Genomic DNA, 15,364 nt, shown 5'->3' on the forward strand with positions numbered 1-15,364 from the left:
CTGGCTCAAACTGAACGTCGGTTCCTGAACATTTACGAGAATGAAAGGCAAACTACAGAGAGGGGACAGATATTTATACTAATCTACCAAACAAAGGACTCATCCAAATTCTATAAAGAATTCCTACAAATCAGTAAGACCATTCCTTATTAACTTTTATGCTCATGATACTAATAAAGATATACTGGCATTTACTTTACCTAATAATACGCCTATTACTATGCTAAGCACTTACACGCATTCTCCCTTAATTCTCACAACAGCCCTACGACAGTAAAATTACTGTCTGGATTTTATGGATGAAGAAACAGGCTCAGAGAGGTTAAGTAACCGGCCCCAGATCAGGTGGCCAGAAAGTCAAACTTGGACTTGACTTTAAAGGCTTTGCCCTTTAAGCCACTGACCTCTTCCGAAGCTCCACCTCCATCTTTAGCCTTTTCACAGCCTGACATGCCAGGTACCGAGCTAAGCGATCTCAGCTGTCTTTCCCTAAAACCCACCTGTGTTGCGTATACAGGTCAGAGGCACACACTACATTTCTCACAGTTTTGGAAGCTGGCCTCCTACCACTGACTGTAGGACTCTTTAGAAAAGGTGGGCTTAAGAGAGAGACAATCATTATAAAACAGATGATTGAACTTGGTGTACCCCCCCCAAAAAATAATAAAAAGAAAAAAAAGAGACAATCAAATCGTGAATATGTTAGAAAAGCTAAACAGGAAGCTGGTCAAACAATTCCAAGTTTCTACAACTAGGAATACCTTAGAAAACTTAAGTTCTACTTAACATAGAAGGAAGAAAACTTATAAAATTTACAGAATGCATTACTCCCAAGATGGCATTATAAATCCAAAAAAGGACTAGGCAGGACTTCCCTGGTGGCCCAGTGGTTAAGGCTCTGTGCTCCCAATGCAGGCGGCCCAAGTTTGATCCCTGATTGGGGAGTTAGATCCCGCATACTGCAACTAAGAGCCTGCATGCCACAACTAAAACCAGGTGCAGCTAAATAAATAAATAAATAAATATTAAAAAGAAAAGAAAAGGACCAGGCAATCGGTAAGGACAGAACTCTAAATACTGAAAAAAGAAAAAAGGCTGGGCCCACATCACCTTTAAGGTTTGTGGGGCCGAGGGGGAGTCCCGTCCTTCAGGGCACACCCCTTGCTGACAACAGCACGCACGAGCAAATGGGCCAAAGGAGCAGAAATTCTGATTCCTGATTAAAGGTCCTTTGAGGGGCTTAGGAAAGACTTCCCTACCACTGTACAACTTTGTTTTCATTTCTCTTCCTGGTCATGTCCATGTTCATTTGGCGCCTCTGAGATACAACAGTAAATAAAAAGGCTAGCATCTGAGGGAAATGAGCTCACTTTCCTTTCTGGGTCAAACTGATGGTTGGGATCCTCTCTTTACATCAAGAGTTTGGCTTATTTTTCCCTAAAAGCCTGACCTTCTACTTTTTCTCATATGTATCCATCTGTTACGTCCTGCCTGCTCGTGCAGTATTCTAGTGGTTGATGTCAGTTGGCATTTTACTACTGAAGAATGTTCTAGCTCCAGCAAGCCCAGGAGGGAATACTGTGCATTGACTGCATGCAGAAGTGGTTCCAACAGTCCAGGAGCCCTCAGGCTGCGAGCATCCCCAAGGGAACGTGTTCTATACAACCCATGGGCCACGATGGTGGCCACAGAGCAGCAATGTTCCCAACAGCCTGTTACTTACTCATTTTTCGGTGCCCTCTTCTAAACATTTATGCTATTTTATTTTTCCATCTCTGTTAGCTGTCTTAAATCCTCTCTTGAGGGACTTCCCTGGTGGTGCCGTGGTTAGGAGTCCGTCTGCCAATGCAGGGGACACAGGTTCAATCCCTGGGCTGGGAAGATCCCACCTGCTGCGGAGCAACTAAGCCCGTGTGCCACAACTACTGAGCCTATGTGTCACAACTACTGAATCTCGTGCACGTAGAGCCCACGCTCCACAACAAGAGAAGCCACGGCCATAAGAAGCCCACGCACCGCAACGAAGAGTAGCCCTCGCTCGCCGCAACTTAATGAAAGCCCGCGTAGCCACGAAGACCCAACAAATCAAACAAAACAAATCTTCAGGAAAAAAAATCCTCTCTTGAACAAGGTAGGGTATAAATAAAACACATAAGTAAAATTAAAATGGAAGTTTAATAGAAGTAAACACTAAAATTTCATAGGCAAGAAAATGTGCGGCTTGTGTGTCCCTTATTTTCCTCTCCATTGTTTTATTACTGAACTTACAGCAAATATAAAAGCTTTCAATTGAATTTAAGAAAAAAAAAAAAAAAAAAAAGAAAGAGGTATTTTGGTAGACAATGCAGAACCGAGAATTAAAATTTCGAGATGCAATTGTTTGAAAAGGCCAAAACAGAAAGGCAGTAACTATCTATGGTTCATTAAAGAAAACACTTAAAATCCAACCTCACTGTGCTGCTAATTACACGATGACACCAGAACTGGCGGGACACCCTAATAGCCCCTCCCCACCCACAGGGAGACCCCCAGAAGCCTCCGCGTTCCCCCAGGGCACCCTCTTGACCACCAGTGCTGTCTTGCTGTAGCTGGAGCAGAACCTCTGCCTTGCCAGGTCCTCCCCTCTCTGCCCAGCCCCTTCAAAGCTGACAGCTCACAGGTTTATGTGTCCCACTCTGCCTTTACTCCAGACGCCGCCTTTTTGAATCATCCCTTGGCCCTGCACCGCGCCCCCATGCTCTACCCCAGCTTCTGGGAACCATCCTCCCCTGCCACCCAAGTCACAGTCATGACCTTGCAGGAAGAGTTCACAGAGATAAGAGTCTTTGGAAGAGAATAAACTCAGTATTTTGAACAGAAAGAATGAAGAAAGCTTTGGGAGTTCAGAATCTAATGCTTAGCATAACTTCTGGAACTATTTTTTTATTATTACAACAGCAAATTTAGTGAGGATGAGGCATACCAAAGCCTTCTATGTACATGGATGTACAAAATAAGCAAAACCTCATGCTTCTCAAAATTCAGGAAGTAGCAAAAATAAATATCATTAACCGAGTACCTACTTAGGCCGGGTGCTTTATACACACCCTCGGACTCCAATACATAACTTCCTGGCTCAGAGTGAGCGCTTAATGCATTTTCACTTGTTACCCACATTTCCACACCCAAGAAAACAGGGAGCCAAAAGGTTCCACTACTGGCCTAGAGGCACAAACCTCCCAGGGGTGAAACTGGGATTCGAATACAGGACCGTCTAGCTGCAGAGCCCCACACTGTTGCCTCCTCCACAAAGTACTGCTGCCCATCAGTAAAGGAGGCACTGAGGTCGAATGCTGTGTTCAAGGTCACTGGGTGGCCGTGTGGCCTGAGGGTCCTGCTCCTAAGGCTCGTGCTCCTCAGCCTCCTCACTGACAGGATGGCGTACAGGATGCCTGACTGCCCGGGCAAGTTACGTTTTTGGACAACCAAGGCTCACCCTACTCGCCCAGCACAAGCGGGGTCACTGTTGTGAATATCAAACTTTGAACCTAAGGCAGCAGACGGGAAACTCATTGAAGGAATGACCTCCTTAGACCTGCCTTTACATCCCTCATTAAGACTAAATTACCTGCCCACCAGGTTAGATAAGCAATGAATGGACAAACACAGAGCACCTCACCACTTTGGGCACCTAAATGTGCACCTAGCTCAGCCAACCTTTTTATGTTCAATTTCTGCGGATGGCCCAGCCATCCTGGTTGGGGGGTTGGGTGACTGTCCCCCCAGGTCAATCCTGGCTGTGAATAGTAGACCTTCCTCTACTGCTCTAGCCTTTTCTTCCCATCTGCAGTCCAAACTCGAATTTTTAGCCCTACTCTGTGACTCTAATCTGCAGCCAGAGAAACCCAGACAACCAAAAATTGTGGAAAGAACAATATACCCTATGTCAGGGAAGGAATGAAAATGCAGGGACTCTGGGAAAATGTTTAATTTAGGTTTTGTTTTTGCATTTCTAGCTTCATGGCTGTCATGGAAGGATAAAGATTCCAGAACACTGACCTCCATGTGTGGACTACAAGAAACAACATTTTTATTTAAGCTTATTTTTTATTAAACAACTGTGTTTTTTCCAAAAGTGTTTAAAATTTAAAACAGAGATTGGCTCCTGTAAGGCTAAATTGATTGGCACCAGAGATCTTAAAACAGGTTATAAACATTGCAGACTGACATGCATAAAAACGAAACTCTTTCAACTACAACACTGGTTAAGTAGGAATTAAATTCAAGTATTTAGGACTAAATTAGGTTTAAAATGTGTCAATTATAATGTCTATAAGAAGCATAGAGATCAAGAAAATTTCCCTCTGACTTGCTCTTCAGGAATCCTTTCTCCAAATAAATTTTGGCAAATCGTCTCAGAAACCTGAGATCAGTTAGATTTTAGGCCCTGATGACGCATCTGACTACATAAACCAGAGATGCCAATCTGGTTTCAACGTGCCCAGTTAACGATAAATTCCTCCCTGCCCTCAATGTGCAGCAGGCAGACAATGGCTCCACATAGGAAATCCAGGACACCAGGGAAGGGAATTATGACAGACCATCGAGTCTTCTCTAGCTGCCTGCCTCACTCTCTGGGATACGATTTAAGGGGATATTTTAAAGTTCAAAACATGGGCAAGGGAGAGCCTTAAGCTGATTGTTGACATTTCTATGTTACTCCATTTGTTATTATCATGCATTATGCTGGTAAATTTGAAACTTCTAAGTAGAGTTTCCTGGTTTTGTGTCAGCTTGCTGCCATCTGAGATTCCTGGGGGACAGTCTCTGGAATCCTGAGAGCGAGAATCTCCACACCAGAGAGGAGAGTGTTTTACACAGAGTCTCTTGACAATGGCATCACAAGATGACTTAAGCAAGAGGACATATTTCATAGGGATTTCACCTACGGCCATAAATGTGGGAGGTGCCTTCACTCATCGTGAGAAGTGAAACTGGTTTTTTTTTTAAAGAAATATTTCTTTGGCTTCCATCCATCAGTCCAAAAACAATAACAGGTCCTAACATTCTGGCAGTTTCAAGGTATACCTCTGACAAATGTTTACCTAGGACTCTGGCCAAGCCTACTATTCTAGATCTTTCTGACCATTTGCAGCAGCCTAAGATTCAGTAAGCCTGGTAAACAGCTAAACGGCTGCTCAACTACTAATAACCCAGACTAACTATAAATGAGTGGCAAGAAAGGCTGATTTCAGAAAAGCTGGTTTCATTTACTGCTTTACTTTTAAGAACTGGAGAAAGAGAACAACTAGTCTGACAGCTCCATTCAAAGGGAAAGAAATGAAGGCCAAAAAGTGGTTTACCCAGAGCCTTACTGTTGATTAGTTACAAGAATCTCCAAGTGGCCCAAAGCAGCCTAACAGGATCTGCAATTCCCCAAAATATTTCATTGGACCATTTCCATAGTAAATAGTGACTAACACATTTAAGGCATTCTTATTCTTAATTCTGGTGCCCAAGGAGTCCAGCAGCGCTGTAGCCTGAGGACTGGTAAGCTAGGGTGACAGTACAGCATAGAGGTCAAGAACTGAGACTCCACAGTCAGACTGCCCAGACTGAATCCAGGCTCTCGTGATTTTCAGTGGCATGGCTTTGGGCCAGTTACTTAATCTCTCTATGCTTCGTTCCCTCAGCCGTAAATCAAGAAATACCTGAATACCTACCTTAAGGGCCAGTATGAGAATCAAGTGCAATAACATAAAATGAAGTGTCCATTCAGCACGTGATCCTGCACAAAGTAAGCACTCACAAAAGGTTATCTATTGTGAACACTATGCAGACCTACGTTCACTGACAACACTGACTTGACCAGCTTTGCCTAACACAGACAAACTTGGCTAGTTCTGATCACAGGAAAACCTGAACCCAAATTAGAGATTCTCTGGCAGGGCTGGGAAGACCCCACCCAGCAGTTTACAGAGAAAGAGTCCATCTCATAACCTGACCTTGGAAACCTCCTTGCCCTTCACGCTGACTTCAAAGGTAGAATCCACAAGAAAGGAAACTTACTGGGCTCCTACCACGTGCCAGACACAGTGTGAGACCCTCTCGTGTTCTCTCTTATTCGGTGAAGAAGCTGGGAATAAACATTCGGCGTCTGGAAACCGGCGCATATGCTGAGGACGCGCTTGGGGCGTGACTTGTTTCCTAGCTTATTCCTGAGCTTATTCCTAACCTGGGCCTCCGAATTGAGGTTATTTGTCCGGGAGACTGTCCTTTCAAGTTCTGTACAGCTGCACAGGGAAGGCGAGAACACAAGACACGTGCCTCTGAGCCTGGACTCACTTCTGAGCCGGGATGTTCCCACGGAAGACTTAGGGACGGGACAGACCCTTGGGGAGGTTCCCTGGTGGCCTTGACCTTGGTGCCTGAGACCCGGTTTCCCACCCTGTCTGGCCGCGATGACACAGCCTCTCAGCCTGGGCGGGTGTGTGAGCCAAGCGAGGCACCGGGTCCCGGAGGACTTGGACCCGCCACTCCACCTCCACCTTGGGGACCCTGTTTCCTGCTGGGGGCGCGGGGCACTCTGGCCCCGGACATAGCTCACGCGGCGGCACGCCGGCCGCGGAGAGCTGGGGCAGAGGCCGGCCAGGACACCCCCGGCGCAAGGGTCGGGGCGGAGGAGGCAGTCGGGCCGGCTGGCGATCGCGCACGTCAGCCCGGGTCACGCGGCCTCCCCGCCGGGCCCCGGGCGCCCGAGGCGGGAACGGGGCGGTCGCCGCCAGCCCGGTCTCCCTGGAACGACCCGGCCCAGCCTCAGCCCCGACGGCGGCGCGCCGCAAGCCTCACCTCCCTGCGCACGTTCAGCAACGAGTAATAGTCTTCATTGTCCAGCTCCTCCTCGTTCAAGGCCGTCGCCATCTTCGCAACCTTTCACCCCGCCAAGCCGGCAAGGCCGTGCTCAAGAGGGACCGGAGGTCCGCGCTCCGCACAGCGCGGGCCGGCGCGGCTGCCCCACAGCGCCCCCTGGCGGCCCGGAGTCGCGTCGCCGCCGCCCAGCCCGGAAGAGGCGTGCCTGCGCCCTGCGCCCCCGCGCGGCCGAGGGCGGGATGGGGCGCCCCGGGCTTTTCCGCCTGCAGCCCGGACGCCCTAGGGCTGCGCCTGGGCTAGAGAGGGCGACTTTGCGGTCACACCCGGGGGTTGTCACCGTCTGGGGAGGCATGCGCCTGCGACACCCCAGTCCCCCTCGCAGGGCGCATCCGGATCCCATATATAGCTCCTCCTGGGCCACGTGGCCAGCTGCCCCCCAACCCCCCACGGGTGGGTACTCGAAGCCCCACTTGCTGACTTGTCTTTGCGCAGGAAATTCCCAGAATGGCATGTGTTCCTGCTTCCAGTGGTCTCAGCCTTTTCTCTTGACCACCCGGAACCCTGGCCAGAGAACGGGCCTCCTCATTTACATTTTTTAGTATTGCCCTATATTTAGGGGCACCTGGCGATTTTTCTGCTGCTTAAAAGACGAGGCACTAGCCATGGGGTCCCCCCTATGATTGTCTCTGGCAGGCGTGTGTACCTGCAGACCCGATCCCAGAGCTGTTCTCTTGTGAATTTCCTCCTTATAATGTGGCGTTGGAGTCTCATTGATTTCAACCTGGTGCCTGCGGCTTGGTGCCTTGCTAAAGATGGCTCGGTTGCAATCATCTAAATAATTTAAATGTCTTTGAAATGATGCAGGTATCAAGAGAAGGTGGACAGGACAGCTCCCATGCCCTTGTCACCTGTTTGGTTCATGCTGACCTGAGCTGATTCTTCATTCATTCTCAGTAACGTTTGTTGCTTAACTAACCATGGGTTCAGAACCATCCCTGCTGCCCTTCCTAAGCAGCTCTCCTGGGAAGCCCTAAACACCTGTCGGTGGATTTGAGAAGCTGATTTCTTTCTCTTCCTAATTTTTGACCAGATGTGCACCAGCTGGGCCCGTGTATGGTCCCTTCCAAGTTGCGCAGCCCTCTTAAGGATATTCTGGCATGAGACACTTAGGTATGCTGAGACCAGTTATTCGGGGAGTGTTGAGTCAGTCTGGAACAGACTGTCAGCCCAGGTTGTAAATTAAGAGCTGTTTCTTTATCTGTGTGAGGCTTCCGCACAATAGCTTTCTTTCACAGGCACTTATATTCCATCAGCTATTCCAGCAATTTTTTTTATGGGCTTTCCTTTTTTCTCCATTGCAGAACAGTGATTAGGGCTAAACTGCACGCTGACATTTGCTGGTTTTGAAGACTTTCTTACCGAGAGGCTGGGAGGAAAACTATAATGATGCATTATTCCTTTTCCCCCTCAGGTTTGTAGACGTTATTGGACCATAATGCTCATTTGGGTAGAGAAGTCCGTTGCCATCTTTCCTCTGCTTTGGAAAACACCGCCTCTAGGAATTACATGAATGGAACATAGCGTATGTCTCAGAAAGCCCAGGTCTGTGTTGCTGTGATTGAGAATGACCTGGTTTTTATCACCACTCAAACAAAATAAATAGTGACTCAGGGATGCTCTGCGTTTTGGTCCTCTCTTGGGCCCACAGTATTTTGTGTTAGGGTTACTTGGAAAGTGGTTGTGACAAACGGGAAATAAACTTAGATACACCACAGGCTTGAGAATATATTTACTTCAGAGGTTGGCGCTCTTGTTTCTCCTCTCCAAAACCCCTGATCGGTGGTCGGCAAAATAATGGAAACCAGGAGCAATGCAAATGCATACGTTAACACACACATCCAGCAAACGCCTTGTGCCAGAGCAAGTGACAAAACTCAGCCACATGACTCACTGCCTTGCACTTTTGTTTTCCTTTTATTGGGTAAAGGCGCCAAGTAATTTGTCACTTCGCTACAAAGCCTGATATACTTAAGTAATATATTCACATTGCTATGTGTACTGTGTATCTGTTATATATGTATACATAACTGAAACAGGAGGGAAGGGGGCAGGGCACAACCTTTAGAAGAATGACAGTCATTGAGGATATCACAAAAACTGGTTAGAACCGATTAGGTCCAAGATGGTGGAAGATTTGACTTTCAGTGGACCTTGAGCCTCATTATACATTAGCCTCATTGTAATACATTAGCATATGCTAAATGACACACCCGCAGGTGTCATGACAGTTCCGAGGCCAACCATAAGAGGCCAAAAGTGGGTGGGGGCCCAGTTCCTGGAAATCCCCATCCCTTCCCCAAAATAGTTGGAATAATGCTCTCACTCATTAGCCTAGGAAATTACCCAGCCCATAAAAGCTAACTGCTGTATATTTCAAGGCCTCTCGCCTTCTGAGATGGCCCACACTCTGTAGAGCGTGTTCTCCCAGGGCCACTCTTGCCACTTGAGATGGGCCACATTTTGTTTCTGGAATGTGTATCTCTCTGTAATAAATCCATTTCTTACCTATCGCTTTGCCTCTCGCTGAGTTGCTTGTGCACTGAGACATAAAGAACCTGAGCTTCGTTAAGTCCTGACACCAGGTGTGCGATCTTAATTAAAAGACAGTGGGTTCAAGACCCAAATCGGAGTTTTGGCTGGGTTTGAGTCCCAGCCCGTGGGTTTTGAGTCCCAACCCGAGTTGCACGATGTTATAATTGTTAATGAATTCTCTCATTTTTAAACAGTAACTATAACGATGATTACCTCCACCATATCATGTTCAAAATGACCCCAGCACAGCCACTCAGGAAGTTTCCTCTGTTTGAGGGCTCGACTCTGGGCCCTCCCTTTTAGCATGTAGGGTCAGGGTTGCCAGAGTAGATACAGGATGCCAAGTAAATTTGAATTTCAGATAAATAATGAATAATTGTTAGTAATATTGCAAGGGGCATACACACCTACCAAAAAAAAAAGTTCATTGTTCTTTTGAAATTCACATTTAACTGAGTGTCCTGTAGTTTTTTATGTCCTGCATCTGGCAACCTCAGCTAGAAAGCCTACAGCCCTTCCCCTTTTCCTGAGTGATGCTCTGGAGAGATGAGGTGAGCAGCCTGAATCCACACCCCCTTCCCTGTAATTCAGGAGGAGGAATCACCTGTAATCTTTTTCTTATTCTCTTGTCATCGAGCCCAGATTGGGATGTCGTGCTTTTCGCCAGCCATTCACAGCCTACTCTCTCTTTCCCCTCCTGAGCTCTGATAACCCTGTTGAGAGGAGTTAAGGGGAAAAAAAAATCCTTAGCTAGAGAAAAGAAGGGAGCATCTGCAGGGCCTCAAGAATTAAAGTTTCTTGATGTTATCTCTTCCCTTAGCATTTCAGTGACTTGTCATTGTCCTCTTAAGCCAAGATGATAATTGCGGGAGAGTGGAGTCACTCAGAGGAAGAGCCGCACCTGCTTGAGTGAGATAGCCGTGGAGAGGCTGCAGAGCCCAGCCCCAGAGGCAGCCTTCGCGGGGGTGGCAGGAGGTGCAGGCAGCAGTGCAGGGATAGACTGGACGCTCAGGACTCACCGTTTTAGACTTCACCATCCCATCAGAGTGTGCAGCTCTGAAATCTCCCATTCAGACCTTCCGCCTTTGGAACTCAGCATTCCACCCACGATGGCATCCATTTCTTGAGCCCGTGGTACTTACTGGCTTTCCCTGCTGTTTGCAGCTTCAGGGCCACGGTGCCTATGTGTTCATCTATCCCAATCCATCTGCTCCCAGCTGGGGTCCCATTCCAATCTGCTTTCTCGGCTGTTCAGTCATGTCATGATCCTTTGGCCATTGGCTCTGTCCATCTCATCCATTCCCAGTTCGTTTTGTCTGTCTTATCCACCTTCTCACACTCCTCCCAGGCTGTTGCCAGTAGCTGAGGAAAGTCTTGGAAGATACAAAGCTGATGCTTATCTGATTTTGGCCCCCAGTGTTCCTTGGCAGTCCTATTATCCTCATCTCTTATAACACCCTGTACATTCCCCCACAGTGTCTATGCAGCTTGTCTTTAAGTTTGAGACAATATCCAGGAACGGGCATTGGCCTTTCAGCAATTCGCAAGAGGGAAGTGACTTCTATTCTCGTGGAATTAACACTCCAATGTGTGTGTGTGTGTGGGGGGGGGTGGGTAGACAATAAACAAGTTAGTTAATAAAGAAGATAACTTCAGATGCTTCAACTATAAATTGCACTTGCCATGGGCACTTGCCATCTACCTCTAGAAGGGTTAGATCACATGTGCTGCTGCAGCTGCTGACCTGCAGCATGCCTGGAAGGGAATTTAGGGTGGAGATCAGGAATGAGGCACTCTGTGCTTTGGAAAAATGGATGGAACATGTATACAGATTGTTAGGTGTTCTCAGGAGCTGATTTTGTGAGCCAATCCTTGCATCTCCTCATATCTAGAAAAGCACTAAATCCCTTTATGGGGATGTCTGCTCCTTGTGACGAGCAGAAACCCCCTACAAAAATATGTGTTTGATTGCATGTACTCCTCCTTCACCAAGGTTACTTTTATACTAATCTTCCCCCCGTGCCCATTTGGAACAGTTTCTCAGAGCTATCTGAGATGCTGTCTCCCAGGCTGCAGCCCTCATTTTGCCCCAAATAAAACCTAACTCATAACTCTCACATTGTACATTTTTTTAAAGTCCACAATGCTAAGTACTATGAGTAAAGTAAAACACAGTGATGTGATCGTGGAGCCTCTCAGACGGAGGGAGGTCACGGGAGGTGGGTGGTTATGGAAGATCTACCTGCGAAGGTAATTTTGAACCAAATGACAAGGAGGACCCGACTTGCAAGACCCAGAGGAAGAACTTTCTACTGCAAAGGTTTGGAGACAAGAATAAGTTTGGGGGGCTTCCCTGGTGGCGCAGTGGTTAAGCATCCACCTGCCAATGCAGGGGACATGGATTTGATCCCTGGTCCAGGAAGATCCCACATGCTGCAGATCAACTAAGCGTGTGCGCCACAACTACTGAGCCTGTGCTCTAAAGCCCATGAGCCACAACTATTGAGCCCAAACGCCACAACTACTGAAGCCCACATGCCTATAGCTCGTGCTCTGCAACAAGAGTAGCCACCACAATGAGAAGCTCGTGCACTGCAATAAAGAGTAGCCCCCACTCACTGCAACTAGAGAAAGCCTGCACGCAACAACGAAGACCCAATGCAGCTAATAAATAAATACATAAATTTATTTATTTAAAAAAAAAAAAGAAGAACAAGTTGGTGTGCTCCAGGGACGGGGAGAGATCCAGTGAGTGCTAGAGAGTCTGGTGCAGGTGGGGGAGGGGCAGTCGGAAGAGATGGAGAGGCTCAGTGGCGGGGGGAGGGGCTCACGGAGGGGAGGGCGATGGTCAAGAATTTAAGTTTTATTCTGACCACAGTGTTGAACGTTGAAGGATTTTAAGCAGGGAAGAGACATGGTCTGATGTTCCCCCCCAAAGGATCACTCCAGGGAGACTGGATTAGAAGGGGCAGGAAAGGAAGCATCCCCTCACCGCTATCCTGTTCAAGGTTTTTCCTGGGAAGAGAGGATGGTGGACTTGGAGTCGGACAAAGCAAGGGGATGGTCAGGCATAGAATGCAAGTTGGATTGCAGTCAACAGGAACCGCTGATCGGTTGGGTCTGGGGTACAGGGGAAAGAGAGGAATGAGTGGTGCTGCCTGCATGTTGGCTAGAGCTACTGGGTCGTACGGCCATGTACAGAAGACCAGGGAAGAGGCAGGCTCGGGAGGGGAGCAACCAAGAGTTCTATTTTGGAGAAGTAGGTCTTTGTTAGGTCTCCCCGTGGAAATGACACCTGCTGCTTCTGCTTCTGTTACCGCCCACTCTTTCATTCATACAATCAGGCTTTCTTCCCCCTCATGTCCTTAAAATTCTCTTCTCAGAGATTCCTATGGCAACCCCAAACCCAATGGCCTTTTTTGAATCTCTGTCTGTCTGGACTTTAGCCAGTATTTCAGTGTTACTCACCTTCGTTGTAACCTTTCAGTCCTTGAAGGCTTGACCTTTCCCCTCCCTCGACTTCCACATTTCTGTGTCAGTCTCCCTTTCTTCTTCCTCCAGCCTAGGATTCAGGACCTTCGTGTTCTGGACTCAGGGATCTTTCAGCCTTACACCTCCCGACTTTCCTTCATGGATCTTTGGTTCTAGTCAGAAAAAAATATATTATTCAAGTTCAAAAAATATTGACGTTCTTTGCTCTTTGTCTTTTGCTGCATCTCTGAGCTTCCATGTAGCGTTCGATGACCCTCAGTCTACAAAACACCCCGTGGAATTGTTTTGAGTGTGGGTCTGCTGTTAAGAACTCTCAGCGTTTGTTTCTCTGAAAGTGTCTCTACCTGCCATCATTGATATCGAAGGATATTTTCTCAGGGTAGAGAAGTTTAGTTTGGCTGGGGTTTTTGTTTTCCAGCACTTTGGCAATATCATTTCACATCCTTTAGGCTCTTGCTATTGCTGTTCTGAAGTGTTTCTCTTTTTTTGGGGGGGTGGGGGGACTCCAATTAGAACTTCTCAGTGTATTCTCTCTTTTCTGTCTTTCTTCTTATCTCTATGGCTTCTTTGTGGATAGCTCCATCTGACCTAATTTCCACTTCACTAATTCTCTCATTTTCCTAATTTTTTTCCCTAAATTTTAAAAACTACTGAGTATAGTTTATGTCCAACATAATGCATGCATTCATTCTTAATTAAATTATAGTTGATTTACAATGTTGTGTTAGTTTCAGGTGTACAGCATAGTGAGGCAGTTATATATATATATTCTTTTTCAGATTCTTTTCCCTTACAAGTTGTTACAAAATATTGAGTATAGTTCTCTGTGCTGTATAGTAGGTCCTTGTTGGTTATCTACTTTATATTTAGCAGTGTGCATCTGTTACTCCTGAACTCCTAATTTATCCCTTCCCCCCTTTCCCCTTTGGTAACCATAAGTTTGTTTTCTATGTCTGTGGATCTATTTCTGTTTTGTATATAAGTTCATTTGTATCACTTCTTTTTTCTTTTTTTGGATTCCACATATAAGTGACATCATATGATACCTGTTTTCCTTTGTCTGGCTTTCTTCACTTATGTGATAATCTCTAGGTTCATCCATGCTGTTGCATATGTAATGCATATATTTAAAGTGAACAATTTAATGAGTTTTGACATATGTATACACCCATGAATCCATCACTGTAATTAAAAAAATGAATATTTTCATCACTTCCAAAAGTTTCCTCATGCCCTTTTGTAATCTATTCCTCTCTTTACTCCTATCTCCAGGCAACCACAAACCCACTATCTATCATCACAGATTAGTTTTCATTTTCTAGACTTTTATATGTGAAATCATACAGTCTGCTCCGAAGCTATCATCTTGTATCTTCCCTATACTATCACTGCGGAAAGACTCTTCCTCTCTTCAGTGTTGGCACCCTTGTTTCCTAAATGCCCTGTTTCCTATTTTTTTTGTTGTTTTATTCCATTGTTTTGATGTAGCATATTTTCCTCCCACAGTTTTGTTTTGTTTTGTTTTGTTTTTTTGAGAACTTGGATGCGCTTATCCTACCTTTATATTTGATAGCCAGTTTGATAGCTAGTTTGGCTGGGTATAAAAGTCTAGGTTGTAAAAATATTTCCTCAGAATCTTGATGGCATTATTTTATCATCTTCAGTTCCCAGTGTTGCTGGCAATAGGATTGATTCTTTTCTAATTCCTGAGGCTTTGTGACTCTCTCTTTTTTCCCCTCTTGAGTATATTGTTTTATTGCTGATGTTCTGAAATTCCATGATGATATACCTTGTCTGGGTCTTTAAAGATTGATTGTGCCTGGCTTCCCTGGTAGCTCAGTGGTTAAGAATCTGCCTGCCAATGCAGGGGACATGGGTTTGAACCCTGGTCCTGGAAGATCCCACACGCCATGGAGCAACTAAGCCTGTGCAACACAACTATTGAAGCCCGTGCACCTAGAGCCCATGCTCCTCAATAAGAGAAGCTACTGCACTGAGAAACTGGCACACCACAATGAAGAGTAACCCTTGCTTGCTGCAACTAGAGAAAGCCCACATGCAGCAACGAAGACCCAACTCGGCCTATAAACAAACAAACAAATAAATAATAAAATAAATAAATACTTTCTATCTATTAAAAAAAATTGATTGTGCCATGCACTCAGTGGGCTCTTTTAACCAGAAAACTTCTATCCATCACTTTTGGAAATTTTTGATTGTTTGATCACTTAATTCTATTGATTTTCTTGATTTGTTCTTACTGGAACTCAGTACATTGTGATGTTGGACCTCTTGGACTCATTCCCTAATGTATTTTTCTTTTTTTAAAAATCTCCATTCTTTCCCATTTTAGTCTTTGTTGGAGATCTCAACAATATCTACCATTCCTTTTGTTGTTTTTTTTAAATGAGTGTAATAATATCTTTTGATT

At 45.9% G+C, this 15,364-nt stretch overlaps 1 protein-coding gene across 2 annotated transcripts in view; it reads right to left on the reverse strand.

Moving 5' to 3' along the window:
* Nucleotides 1–6,977, reverse strand: part of DNAJC11 (DnaJ heat shock protein family (Hsp40) member C11) — a 67,678-nt gene extending 60,701 nt beyond the window's left edge. Inside the window, exon 1 of one of the 2 annotated variants that reach the window (XM_057695024.1) lies at nt 6,829–6,909. In XM_057695024.1, the coding sequence (XP_057551007.1) occupies nt 6,829–6,900 (72 nt within the window). In that variant the 5' untranslated portion in view covers nt 6,901–6,909. Of the gene's footprint in view, nt 1–6,828 lie in introns of both variants that reach the window. The other variant, XM_057695018.1, reaches the window with a different exon arrangement.
* Nucleotides 6,978–15,364: the final 8,387 nt, after the last annotated feature.

The sequence above is a fragment of the Hippopotamus amphibius genome, chromosome 1, assembly GCF_030028045.1.
Source record: "Hippopotamus amphibius kiboko isolate mHipAmp2 chromosome 1, mHipAmp2.hap2, whole genome shotgun sequence".
NCBI classification, from domain to species: domain Eukaryota; kingdom Metazoa; phylum Chordata; class Mammalia; order Artiodactyla; family Hippopotamidae; genus Hippopotamus; species Hippopotamus amphibius.